This window comes from Stenella coeruleoalba (assembly GCF_951394435.1).
Source record: "Stenella coeruleoalba genome assembly, chromosome: 18".
Lineage (NCBI taxonomy): Eukaryota > Metazoa > Chordata > Mammalia > Artiodactyla > Delphinidae > Stenella > Stenella coeruleoalba.
In genome coordinates, this window is record NC_137164.1 from 21,481,610 (window position 1) to 21,496,140 (window position 14,531).

A 14,531-nucleotide genomic window follows, 5' to 3' on the forward strand; every position below is an offset into this window, starting at 1 on the left:
CACTCTCCTCTGGGAGGCTCCTTTTACCTTCTAAAACCGGGTTAATTGCAGTTACATGGGCTTCCTAGTATCTGCTGGCACAGGGACCAACCCTACGCGTATTTCTCACTGTCCACCGCCCACACTGGTGCGATTCTTCAAACACCAAAGAACGAATGCTTCAGGGTTTTTGCATACGTGGTCTGTAAGCACCTTTTGGCAGGAAAGGGCTGGTTGCAGGAAAGGGGGCTCTGCAGGAGGCCCCTTTTGTCTTATCACTTACCTTAAACCTGGCAGCCCCATGCTCTACTCAACTCGGGTCCCAGCACACCTTTCAATTTTTTGATCACACAATACCTTGCCTAACCTGTTCTTTCCATGGATCAAAGTAGAAATGAAGAAAACATATATAACAGATGATCAGATCTCTTCCCTAGCTTCCCCTTCAGTAATCTCACGAACAAACCGTGTGAAGCCAACTGTGTGAACAAGACAGCATCTATAAGCCTGCACGACGAGCCTGCACAGAGCGGGATGGGGATGACTCTGATCCCCCCATCTCAATGATTGAGGTTACTTCCCTTTTTCCGTTTAAAAACTTTCCTGACTGAGCAGAATCTTTGGAGGTGGTTTTAGGGGGACACTGAGTCCACAATCTCCCCAGATCGCCAGCGTTCTGATTAAAAAAGCAGCTTTCCTTTCTCGCGACATTTGCCTCTCTCTCGAGTTATTGACTGAGCAGCGAGCAGCCAGACCTGATTTGGTAACAAGTCATTTTTCAAACTGCTAGTTTGTCATTTTTTTAGGTTTCAGCTTAAATAACATCTCTTCAGACAGATTTTCCTTATCACCTTACTCAGGTAGGATTTCCATCCTCAATTACCTGTTGGATTGTCCCATTACCCTGTTTTCTTTATAACACTAACCACAGTTTGTGGCGCCCCCCCCAGTTTTACGGAGAATTGACATACATCACTTATGAGTTTACAGTGGACAGCACAACGGTTTGATTTACATATTGTTAAATGATACAACAGGTTGCGCTAACATCCATCTTCTCATATAGACACAATAAAAAGAAAAAAAAATTTCTCCTTGTGACGCGCATTCTTAGGATTTACTCTCTTAACTTCCCTATACACCATACAGCAGTATTAGCTATAGTCAACATGATATACACTTACTTGGTCTTTTTAACTGAGATCTTCTGCTCTCCCACGTCTCACGAGGCAGGGAATCTGCGTTACTTACCTGTGAACACTCTGTAGTGACTAGCACAGAACCTCCTCTCATGGACGAGGGCTACGAATGTCTGGTTCACCACTGTGTTCTTAGCACCTAGGACACACCCGGGTATTTAACAAATGTTTACTGAATGAACAAACACATTATCTCCTTAAGAAATACTTATTATAGGGAACTGATCTGAAAACTCAAGGGCTTTCTTTCCTTGGATCCTGTATGTCCAGATTCCTATCATTCAATCCTTAGCTTTTGTATTGCAAAGTATCTCTTTGGTCACTTCCCCAGTTAAGGAAGAGAGAAATTTCTGTAATAACCTAAATGGGAAAAGAATTTGAGAAAGAATAGATATATGTATATGTATCACTGAATCACTTTGCTGTACACCTGAAACTAACACAACATTGTTATTCAACTATACTCCAATATAAAATAAAAATTTTTAAAAAATAAAGAGAGAAATCCCAAGTCCTGTCTCCTTAGTAATTCGGTTTCTAACTCTGATCCTATATAACACAAAATTGGGACTTAAAAAAAAAAGAGGTTCATTTCCCCTGGAATTATAAAAGAATACATGCTTCCTGAAAGAATTCGAGAAGTAGAAAAACGGAAAAAAAACAAACCCAAAACAAAAAACCGTAAAATCTCATAATCAACCAATCCAGAAAAAACCCACCAACTGTCAAATAAAAATGGAATATTGGTTACAAACCCAGTGCCAGCCCCTCTTGTGCCATGGTGCTCTTAAGAGCATTTCCAATTTGTCTGTCTTGTGTTTCTAAATAGTTTATATTTGTAGTTATACTGGGGTAATGAAAATCTGGCAGGTGAGTTGGAGTGAAAGACTTTTTTTTTTAACCTACAACAGCCCACAATGATCTGGTTGGTTAGAATAAATCTTTACAGGATATTCTCTTTATGCACATTGCCTGCTTCAGATAAGCTAATAATATTAAAAGAAACAAAACAAAAATAAAAGACGACAACTTCTCAGATACAGATGCAACTTTATTCATACATAAAAAAAATCACACCTCAGGAATTCTTCTTTTCTAAAAACAGTCTTTTAATTATAAAGTTCAAGATGAAAAGATTGAAAGGGGCAGTGTATAACTTTTTAATTTTGTACATACTCTAGTCACGGTTAAATATTTAAGCTGCAAAAAAATATACCTCTCCTATAATAGGAAATGCACGACCTTTTGTAACTGCAGACTAAAATGACACGATGGTGTCAAAAGCCAAAGTAAAAAAATTTAACAGTCTGAAGTAGAAGACTTGGTACTGATGTTACATGGGTACTATCCTAGCTACTTCCCCCATGTTGGCTATTCCTCTTAGGTATACAACTCAACAGAGACTTTTTTGTGAACAATACTTGTCATTGCCATGGAAAAAGTGAAGAGAAGTGATAAGGGCTCCTGTAAATAGTCTAAAAACTATCTCCCACGATCATACGTTTCTAAGTAATATATAATGTTAACATTATCCACCCTATATAATAAACAAAAAGTGCCAAGATGTTTCAGGATCAAATAATTTATATGATAACTGTTAATCTATTCTGGAGCATGTAGGCCTCAGTACCATCTAAAGCCCAACCTTACTTCCAAAAAAAATCATTAATTCAAAGAACCATAAAATGTTCAAGTGATAAATGTCAAGTAGCTGTTACATCTCAACAAGATAAAAAATTCTTCGAAAACTGTAGCTTTTCTTTCCTTTCTCTGTTTGGCATAGGGCTTAATTTATGATATTTTTCCCAATACAAAAAAATTTATTGGATGAGACAGCCTTATTATGGGTGTAGCTACCACCAATCACCTTTTGTCTCCCCTCCCAATTCCCCCACTTGCTAAAGCCATTTATTTACCAGTAACGATGTTATTATTTGAAGGATCAAAATCTACCTGAGATGACAATTTAGACAGCTGAACAAAATCATATAATTTCAGGGACAATGAACTTAAATGTCACCTTCACTAAACAGTAAAGAATGTTAAAATGTCTGCTCCCCTCTTTGAACTTAGTGTTGTTCTTTTTTCTTCTTCATTTTTAAGTTTCAAAAGAGGTCACAGCTCTACAAAATTTGGCCAAGAAGTACAGAAAATTAAAAAGTTCTTAGCAGAAAATGTCAACAATCCCAATTTTCTGCCAAATGGAGAGGAGAATTGATTTACCAGGCCTTTTGCGGCTTTGGAAGAGGGAAGGGAATAAAATGAAGACCACCTGTCTATCCTGTTCAGATAGCTACTTCCTTCTTTTATTGTCAATGTTGTTATATTGGGTTTGGTCTCTCCATGGGGCAAAAACCTCTGGCTTGGCCTCACATTTCGTTAAAACTGTCCTCAGGGTGGCATGAGAGAGCATTAGACCTGAGGTACCATGTAAGGTGGTCACTCATGGAAACTATTAATATTTTCTCCCTTTTGTTAAGGTCACAGACATTCCAAGGGTGATGGAAGAAATAGTAAGTACATACTAGAGAAATATCCCTATCTACCTTCAGGTAAGGAAAGCAAAGCAAAAGTAAGTATCCAAAGATGACACTTTTACATTAAAAATACCAAAACTTCTCAAAAATATATATTAGGAATTTACATAAGGATGAGGAATTAGAAAACATTTATTCCTTTCGTCAGGGAAAAAATCATAACAAAATTAATGAAAGTAATAGATGCTCCTGTACAAAGTTTTCTGTTCAGAAAATATCATCCACTAAAAATGACATCTTTGGTCAAAAGGTAGCTCTGTTCAATCTGCTTAGACTAGACTTTTTCAATTTGCTTAGGAGAAAAATTCATCTTACAAATAGTACCACTCTGAGTAGGTTACGGTTATGGAAGATCATTGTACTTCTATGATCAGGAGAAAAATCTGTCACATAATTTGATTGAACAGTTTATTCAGTTTTCATGAAGCCTACATGAGTCAGGACTCAGAATCTTTTTTCATTAAAACCGTGTGCTTCATCAAAACTAGAGCACAGAACTAGCAGAACAATCGGGATTAATCTGTAAGAAAATATAACTTCCAGAATTTGAATTTAAGCTTTAACTATTAAGAGTTTTGTTTAATATCTTAAGGGGCAGTGCTTAAAGCATCACAAACTTACAATACTACAATACTCCATCTGTGTTTTTTTTTTTAACATCTTTATTGGAGTATAATTGCTTTATGTCGTGTCAGTTTCTGCTGTATAACAAAGTGAATCACCTATACATATACATATATCCCCATATCTCCTCCCTCTTGCGTCTCCCTCCCACCTTCCCTATCCCACCCCTCTGGGTGGCACAAAGCAACGAGCTGATCTCCCTGTGCTATGCAGCTGCTTCCCACTAGCCATCTATTTTACATTTGGTAGTGTATATATGTCAATGCTACTCTCTCACTTTGTCCCAGCTTACATCAGGGTGGTTTTGATTACAGTTTCCATTTCCATTTTTGTATTCAGGGATTATGAGTTTGATTTTTTTTAAAAGTTACTTATGACTGATATAAAAGATCTGTCCCCAGTAAATTAGCTAAAGCATGTTAAATATAAATGAATCAAGTCAGATCATCCCAAAGCAGGTTAAAGACTTAGAAAGCTTTGGTGGAGATCACAGAGACCAGGTCTCAGACTTCACACTGGGAACGGTTAATGGTGTTCTCTTGTCCCTCAGATTGCCTTCCCTAGAAATACTTACTGAAGTTGGAAAAATCAAAATAGTTTTTCCTTAGCACATGAAATAATGCAGAGGTCCCTCCTTCCCGAACAGACCAAAAAATCCAAACCACAAATAAAAAGCCCTGATTGCCACAACAAGCAAATTGATAACGAAATGGACAAAACCTCCATACCCTCTATTTTCAAGTAAATGTTGTGTATTCACTGGCTGCAGTTTAGAGGGAAACCCAAACAATTTCAAATTCATGGATGCACTGTGAGGACCCGACACACCACCCAGGGCAAGTCCATAATATCTGATGAGGGGGTCTGAGCTGTGGGAGAGACTCAGTGGATGGTCCTGACCAGATCTTAACTGGGCACTTGTGAGACAGCACAAAAATTAGGGAGTGGCGGGGAGGGGGGGAATCCTCAAAAAAATTATTTGAAGAAAAGCCGACATTTCCTCAGAAGCCAAAGACACATAAAATTCTACTCTATGTAAGACACACTGATTTCATGTTTCCACGTGACTTTAAAGGACGCGTGGTTTGTAAGACTAAAGCAATCCTCTAATCTTAAGAAACTCAAAATAAAGGAAGAAAGATGGACAGACAGAAAAAAAGAGTATTCTTCAACTCTTCTTCATTGCACAGGGAAATCCCCCTGAAGTAAGAATAAGAAAATTCAGTAAGTTGGAAAATATTTCTCACTTTAACCGTATTTTCCCTGAAAGTCACATTTTAATATTGATGTAGGTTTCATACAATTAAAAATCACAAAGATTTTAAGAAGCAACCTTAGCTTTTATGTAATCACCATTACGAACCCTTGTCAGTTCGGGCTATGTATGAGTGATGTAACGGTTTTGAACCTTAACTTACAGAGAACATTTCAAAAGCAATGAACATCTTTTGTGATCTTGTTTAACATAAAAAGACTGCTAGCAAACCTCATTCCTTAATAAAGCATGCATATTTACCCAAGCTTCAAACCACACTTTCCTTTGCCATGTCTCACAAATGAAAAGCTTTTATTTCAGCATTTTGAATAGTAATGCCCTGTTAGGTTATTACGAGGACAAGTCTACTTTCCCAGTATACAACATTTTTTATTCCACAAGGCTGAATTTTCAAACCTCACAGTTTACTTAGAAAATAAAGATCTGCAGGTTTATAATCTACTTTATTATGAAAGGAAATAAATTTTTACACAGTTATATATAACAGTATTTAGAAAAGTTCAAATTTATCAGTACGAAAATATACCTCACTGAAATATACTTACTTATAAAAACATATTGCCTTTGCCATGTGAAAACCTGGTGTTTAGTTCCCTAGATTTCTTTATCAGGGCTTTTTTCTGAGCTTCATCAAACCGATGAACTTTGAGATCCGTATCACGGTTAAATGGTATTCTTTCTTGGGGCTTATTTTTATCTTCAGCAGCCTTATTCTTTAGTTTTTTCTGATGAATGTCCATAAGAGATTCTGGCCTTTTTGATTCCTGGGGAGAGCAAGACAGTAGAAAGAAAAATCTTATATAGATCATTGACAGAATATAATCATGAAACAAAAGAATGAAGTAGTAATGGTAAACATGAAGGAGGGCGATTTACAAACCCAATAGGTTTTTCCAAACCTAAGACAGCATCTCTGAAGAAAATGTGTTATCAGAGGCAAATTCAATTATACCAACTATATGCCACACAATAAAAAAAGAGCAAGACGGAGAGTAAACTAATGTTTAAATAACCCTCATGAAAATCATTGTGTGATTAGTCAGCATTAGAGGCTGAACCAAGAACACAGGTGAGAAAGAAGAGCAATTACTTTCTCACTTGGGAGCCCGGTTAAAGCTTCATGGATGGGCTGGTCCGTGAACCCTGAACGGGTGGAACTGAAGAGACGGGCACTGCCAGGCGGAGGCTAAAGCAAGTGCAAAGCAGAACAACCGCGGCGCAGAGATGACAAGATCCAAGGCCGGTGCAGGAAAAGCTGGCATAGTCTGTGTGCCAAGAGAATTTTTGTCCTTTCAGCTTTATCTCCTTCATTTTCTTTCTTTTTAGCTGGGGTAGGTGCTCACATTTTCTTTTTCTTTTCCTTTTTCTTAAATTGAAGTATAGCTGATTTACAACACATTAGTTTCACATTTTCAAATATATCTAGTAGGATGAGGTTTGAACAAAGTCAACTGGTTTCATAAATTGGAGTCTTTACAGACCTTTTGGTATCGGTTAAACTAAAAGACAGAACAGCCCTGGATTGGAGAAGCAGGGAGTGGGACGCAGGAGTAGATGCAGGTAGTACAGACCAGCAGCCATCAAACTGCGATATATGTATCCCTGGGGGCCACACAGAGTGGATTCCATGGGGTATGAAGGCATGGAGAATTTCAACGTTACCTACTCATCATTCTCAACTTCTTAGCCTCACTTAAAGCTGACTTGCCTGGTAATGCATCTCGTGAGGATGTCTCCCCTCTCCTATTTAACAAAGGAGAGGCCTTTCAGAATCTTATTACAGAATGTTGTCTTGGACAGAAAGTCTCCAGAGCATCAAATAAAAAACCTGAAATACTGTATGAATGAAACTTCTTCTAATCAAGGAACTGTAAACCCAGGAGGCTTTGTGTCCTTTTGTGTCTCAAACATATTTCTCATAAGAGCATAATGTCCTTTCGGAATGGGTAGTTTGGCTTTTGTTGGAATGTTCTGAATTCAGATATACTGCAGAATGGGGCAATGAAAGAAAAGACAATTTTTGCTTAACAACCACATCTCTTCCAGGCCCTGCCTCCTGTCAGAGAATATATTTGAGAGCAAAGACATGAGGAGAGCTCAGTAAAAGCAAAATAACTGGTAAGAAACGATGAAGGTGGCAGCATCTTATTTTATCAGAAGACAAACTCATGGCACCTACCCACCTACGTTACAATTCAGAAGTGTCATAGGAATGATCATAATCACATCTATTTGAACAGAGAAATGGAGTCAGACTGTCTCACAGAAAGTCAGTCTCAATCACCTGTATGATTTGACAATGAGATCTGACTTTATCAATTAAGTTATATGGTTGCTATTTCCTATACATTGAGCTCTATCTGGATGCTGAATTAGTAAATATTTATTTGAATTAGCATTATTTCCATGTTCTCAATCCCTCTCATTTCATAAATTGGTCATTTCATAAATCTTGGTGAAGTCTTTAGGAAACAAATTGATTTGCAAGTTAAGTGCTTTCGAATTCTTTATTTTTAATGAAAACTGGAGGTGAAAAAAAATCAAATGTTGCTAAGAAAAAATAACCTATCAATACACATAGCAGGGAGAAACAGTTTAGACCTAAAGTTCTGCATTTGGAAAAATCTGGTTAGCAACGATGGTGCTGACATTTTCAACACTGGTGACCTTAGGCAAGTTATTTAAGCCTCAATTTTTCAGCTGTAAGATAATAAATCATAATAGTAATAATGTCTAAATATTTGGATGAGGTAGGAGTTAAGTAATCTAATTAATACAAAGGATTTAGTAATGTGGCGGGGTTCATAAGAATCAGTCAAGGGACTTCCCTGGTGGCGCAGTGGTTAAGAATCCGCCTGCCAATGCAGGGGACATGGGTTCGAGCCCTGGGCCGGGAAGATCCCACATGCCGTGGAGCAACTAAGCACGTGAGCCACAACTATTGAGCCTGCGCTCCAGAGCCCGCGAGCCACAACTACTAAGCCTGTGCGCCTAGAGCCCGTGCTCCGCAACAAGAGAAGCCACCGCAATGAGAAGCCTGCGCACCGCTTTGAAGAGTAGCCCCCGCTCACTGCAACTAGAGGAAGCCTGCGTGCAGCAACAAAGACCCAACGCAGCCACAAAAAAAAAAAAAAAAAAAAGAATCATTCAATACATGTTAAGTATTCAATTTACTTAGCACATACTATATTGTAATCCTCACAACATCTCTATAAATTAACTGTTATTATTCCCATTATACAGATTTGGAAAGTGAGAATGAGAAAATAAGCCCTGTTCAGGAGGGCTGGAGAGTCAGGGCACTATAGCCCTTCCTCACTCTCTTTACCCTGTCCCTCAGTATCCAGTAGGGTGGCAATGCTGCCAGCTTGTGACCTTTGGAGAAAAGATGGAAAATGGTCCTCAGCTGAGAAGTTATTAAATGTCTAGCCGTTCTGAATGCAAAAAAAAAGACCAATGTGAAAAAAATCAAAGTTGAGAGAGAGTTGACAGTTGAGAGATCATTAATAATAATTTTTTGTTAATAGATTATAAGGTTTAAGTAAGTAACAAAAATCACACCAAAAGCCAATTCATGTAGAGATCAATTTGCTAAATGACTGGTTTGCTGATTTACCAAATTTAATCGTTTAACAAAAATGTGTAGGTTTTATATTAATTTGCAAAAAGCCAGGGCAATTTATTTTGAATGGGCGAGTTTTTCAGCAGTTTTTGAAAATTCATGCTAAGATTCTAGTTGTTTGGTTTTTATTTTGCCTTCATGGTAATATTTTAAAGAGTGTTCAATTTATCAATACTAAGAGTTATAAGGTGGTTTAGTCTTAAGACTATATTAATATTTTGAAAACTGTATCTCATAAGTAACCAAAATTTCAGCATAAGATTAGAACGCTAATTTTTTGGATGTGTTTTAAAATAAATTGCAGACACTGTTACATGTATCCCTAGTATTTCAGCATGATTTCACTAACCAGAGTTCAATACTTGTTTACAATTTTTTCTTTTAAAGTAAATTTACATACAATGAAATGCGCAAACCTTAATACTACATTCATTGAGTTTTACAATTCAAACTCCTAGCAATTTCTGGAACATATTTCCATCACCTCAGAAAGCTCTGTATGCCCCTTCCTAGTCCATCTCCACAATCCCACTCCAACAACTATTCTGTTTTTTTCCCCACCATAGATTCATTTTGCTTATTGTAGAGCTTCATGTAAATGGAATCATACAGTAGTACTTGGGTAGGAAGTCCTGTGTAAGACTCCCTTCGCTCAGCATAATGACTTTGAGATTAATCCACGTTGTTGCATTTATTTGTAATTTGTTCCTTTTTATTGCCAGGTAGTATTTTATCATGAACACAGTTTGGCTTTTTCTTTCTCTTACTGATGGACAGCTGGGTTGCTTGAAGTATTTAGCTGTTATGAATAAAGCTTCTATGAACATTCCTGTATAAGTCTTTTAGAAGCTATTATGAGTGAAGCACGCTCGAGTCTACAAAAACATGTTTTCATCTGTCTTACATAAACACCCAGGGGTGGAGTTGCAGGGTCATAGGGTAGGTGTTCGTTTAGTTTTATAAGAAATGCCTGTTTGGAAAAAGGCCCAGCTTGTTAATTTTCAGCTATTCTTCCTTTCTAACATAACTCATTACAGCTATAAATTTTGCCTCTAAGTGCCACTTTATATTACACCTCACACATTTTGATATGTTGTATTGAATATTATTTTATCATTCAGTTTAGGTATTCCATTATTATGTCTTCTTTGATGTAAAGCTTAAATTTTGAATTATCTAATTTCCAGTTGTGTAGGGCTTTTAAGTTATTCTGAAGTTTAATTTAAATTCTTCGTGGTGCCTGAATGATGGTGATTCTTTCAATTTTGTTGAGACTTGACTTTGAGCTGGTCAGTTTTCAAAGATGTTCCATTTGGGTTGGGTTTCTGGTCAGTTTCCAACTATGTTTCATGTATGCTTCACTGTTTGTGGTACTGGTCTATATATGCCCAATAAATCATGCTAACTGTATTTTTAATGCTTATGGAAATTTTCATGAACTAATACGCTAGGAACAGAAGGTAATTTTCCTGAATACCTTTCAGGGACCAAAGGGTTCAATGGTTTACATTTATTCTTTGAGCTGGAACACTAGTGGTTTTTTTTGTTTTTTTTTGTTTTTGTTTTTTTTATGAGTAAGAGACTATTACAAAATAATAATATGCCCAGTGAATACTGACTGTTTAGTTTATAAATTTAAATTGAACCATATTTTAATTTTTATATTTATATAGATTTATATTTTTCTCCCATATTTAAATCATTACATCAAACATTCCAAATCAGCTTACAATTTAAAATGTAAGAATTGGGCTCTCTAGGAGTTAGTAGGGCTCTTACTTTATAATCATGTGCTACCCATCTCTAGGAATTGAATTTCTGATATATGACTTAAGTAAAAAGTGAACTGAAAATGTTATGAGATGCATTAAAAAAGCCTACACTAAAGGACTACACACACACACACACATATACACATACACACAAGAGTATTTTTCAGAACAGATGTATAGAAAAAGACTGAGATGAAAAGGAAGACTAAGAAAGAGAAACAAGAAAAAGAGAAAAAATGAGAAGAGCATTAAAAGATGGGAAAAAATGAAAGGCCATATATTTTATCCCCTGACTTACATTGTATGCGGATACCTGCTCGGCCAATCTCTTTTCCATTCCTGTCAATATATGTTCTTCATCCTTCTTATTGAATGACTTTCTTGCTTCTGGTGTCTCCTGAGGAACGAACACAGAAAACACATTACTAAACCATATAATTAAGAGAAAATAAAAAAAATACTATTATGTTAACTCAGATTGAGTAATAGGAGACTAAATGAAGCCAGGCCCGTTGAATCTCTTCCCACTAGAAATGTTAATATACTTGATACGGGATCTGTTAGTGTCCTACTCTAACATTTACCTGAAAACAAGAAAAAACCCCAAAACAACTCTAACCAATCAACTAACTGGATTTTATCAAACTCAGAGATGAGAATGACAAACAATAATGAAATGTAGAAGAGAAAATAAGGCTTAAAAAGAAATCTTATATTATCTGTTTTCAAAGCTAGGAAAAGCACTCTTGAGGGAAAAAAAATTAAAAGAAATAAATGGGGTACAGAAAAAGTAAAAATAAAACTATCTTTATTCACAGAGGACATGACTGGCAATGTAGAAAATGCCAACGAATCTATTAAAAAACTCTTGGCATTAGTAAGCATAAGTGTAGCAAAGCTGCAGGATGCTAGGTCAACATACAAAATATACCAGCAATGAACAACTGGAATTTGAAATTTAAAAAGAAATACCATTTACCATAGCACACACACACACGCAAATGAAATACTTAGGTAAATTTCCAATAAATTTTAGTTAGGGAAAAAAAGTATTCTGGAGAATATAGTCCCAGCCAGGAAAGAAGAAGGCCCATATAAAATCAACTGAAAACCACTTTCCACAAAGCATGTTTTTATACTGTTGCTGTTTGCTTAAGAAAGCCAAGGAGGTCCCCACACCATTTTTACCTTAATGATGGACTAAAACAACATTGTACTTAATAAATAAAGTATGTTAAAAAACATACGAGTAGCTCATCTCTTCTTTTTCCATAAAAATTTCCCCAGAAAGATTCTTTTACTTGTAAATATTAAGAGAAAAAATGATGTTCTGATAAGATGGAGGTGAAAACCTGACCAGTTAAGAGTTAGTAAATCTAGTCAAGACTGGGAAAAGAGAACATAACAGATCTTATTCAATTAATTTATGCATAACACTGCCATTTCTTTCTAAAAAGAGATCTTACTTCATTTGGGCATGTTGGTTAAGTGAATGTGCGAACATTAGCGGTATGAGAGATGAATGCTGGGGAATCAAATATAAAAAAGTAAGATGAAGTGGTGGAGAAAATCTACAAAAAGGTAATTTGGAGAGAGATAAAAAAGGAAACTTGACTAAGATCTGTTACAAAAATCAAAAATTAGTCATGACCTTTATATAGGACAGCTCTGTGACACTATATAATTTGTACCACAAATGTAAGTATGTGGTATTATATGCTGTAATACAGTGTCACATAAAATTTAAGGGGTATTAGTCATCCCTTTGGGAGTCTGTTGTAAACACAGAACAAAACACTTTCAGCCCTGAAAAGAATGACCAGATCTAAAGAACTCAGTCATAGGGCCTAAAATCACCTGAGTTCAAATTATACTGGCTAGTTTCTGTTTGTTCCGTTTTTCTGTGGTATTTTTCTTTGAGGAAGACTCCCTGCATATCTGGCTGTAGGCTAGACATCTACTCACTTACAATGAGGAACACAAGGACTGAAAAAAGCACAAATAAAAAGTCCACGTAAGCAAGGGGATTAAATGTCTTTTTGGAGACAATCTTAAAGGCTAAATTATAAAAAGCGTCAGTATGTTATTTTTATAGAAGACCAGTTAAGAAAGAGCAGACAGGCGTTCCAACACTAGTCATTCACGGTGTGTGGCTCGCTTCTATACCGTATCTTCTGTTGTCTCTTCTGCCCTCAGGTGTGTTGGTTCACCTCACCTTTCTGTTACAACTCTCAGATTTCCTTGAATCCTCCGGGCAAAGGAGAACTTATGATTTTGCCACATATTCTGCTAAAATGTGGAGATTGCCACATATCATCCACATGTTAAGAATGACACTATTTCACAACCAATTCTCCACTAAAATGAAAGCGCCATAAGGAGCTTTTTCTATTACCCGTGACCAAACAGAATACCTGGCAGAGGAGATATTCAATTTACAGTTATAGAATGAAGATGGAAATCCTCATAATTCTAGGTACTGATGAACAAGATAAACAGAGTTAGGGGAGTGAATTTAAGTCAGAACTGATAAAGCTATAATCATAAGATGCCAATTAGTCAAGCATTTAAGATTGGAATGGGACATCTCAAGGAAACTGAAACTTTGGGATGGAGTGAATTTAAGGAGTTAGTGCTGAGGACACTGGTTGGACCCCTAACTTACAATGGAATATTTCATAATAAATGGAGAGATCCAAGAAAAGAAAATCTAACAATAATATTTTATGCATACTTTTGTGGGTATTTTTAAATTATTCAATATATTAATGAAAGGGCTTTTTGCCTATCTTGAAAGTAATATGAAGTTTACTGCACTTGAGCTACTGTTATTTTCAGAGAGTCCCTGTGTATCACTTAACTTGCTAGGTTAATCTGTGCCTTGGCTTGTTCAAGGTATTTTAAAAGAAATTTTCATGGATAGTATGATGTATAAAGACCAGGGGATTTGGAGTCAGAAAGGTCTAGAAGGGAATTACTGTTCATGACTTACCAGCATTTAATTCCAGAAAAGGTGACCTCATAGAGGATAGTGTCTCCCTTCATAAAATGAGGTCAGTAAACCTATGTCTCCAGGTTCTCTTGAGATTTAGATGAGACAATTTATTGGGAAATAGTAAGTAAATACACAGGAAGCAACTGGCATCACTTTCTTTTAACTTTCCTTCAGGGGAAATCTTTTCCCTTTGGAATCATAATTTTAAAAACAGTACTCTTAAATAATTCTGCCTCCTATTTTTTCAAAATAGAGTCAACACGGACAAAAATACAGGAACAAACAAACCCTCTTACCTTAGCTTTCCTTTCCCTGTCAGCTGGCATATCTGTCCAGACTGATCGATCTCCAGATTTGTCATCAGCTCTTCTCTTGAAAGTTCTAGGCCCAAGACCAAAGTTTTTCAGCTCCGGAGGAAGCTCAGTCATCCAAGAGTCTCTTGTAATTGTTTTAGATGAATCCTTTAAGAGAAATAAAAAGTAAAAAAAAAAAAAAAGTAGCCTTGGAAAATGTGTATATGTGTGCGT

General features: G+C 36.4%; 1 protein-coding gene across 1 annotated transcript in view; it reads right to left on the reverse strand.

Annotated features, from left to right (window-relative positions):
- Positions 1-889: 889 nt before the first annotated feature.
- GPALPP1 (GPALPP motifs containing 1) overlaps positions 890-14,531 on the reverse strand; it is a 31,971-nt gene continuing 18,329 nt past the window's right edge. Inside the window, exons 6-9 of the mRNA XM_079902968.1 lie at positions 14,301-14,465; positions 11,308-11,406; positions 6,161-6,379; positions 890-5,539 (exon numbers count right to left, since the gene is read on the reverse strand). Coding sequence (XP_079759094.1) covers positions 6,161-6,379; positions 11,308-11,406; positions 14,301-14,465 — 483 coding nt within the window. The 3' untranslated portion in view covers positions 890-5,539. The remainder of the gene's footprint in view (positions 5,540-6,160; positions 6,380-11,307; positions 11,407-14,300; positions 14,466-14,531) is intronic.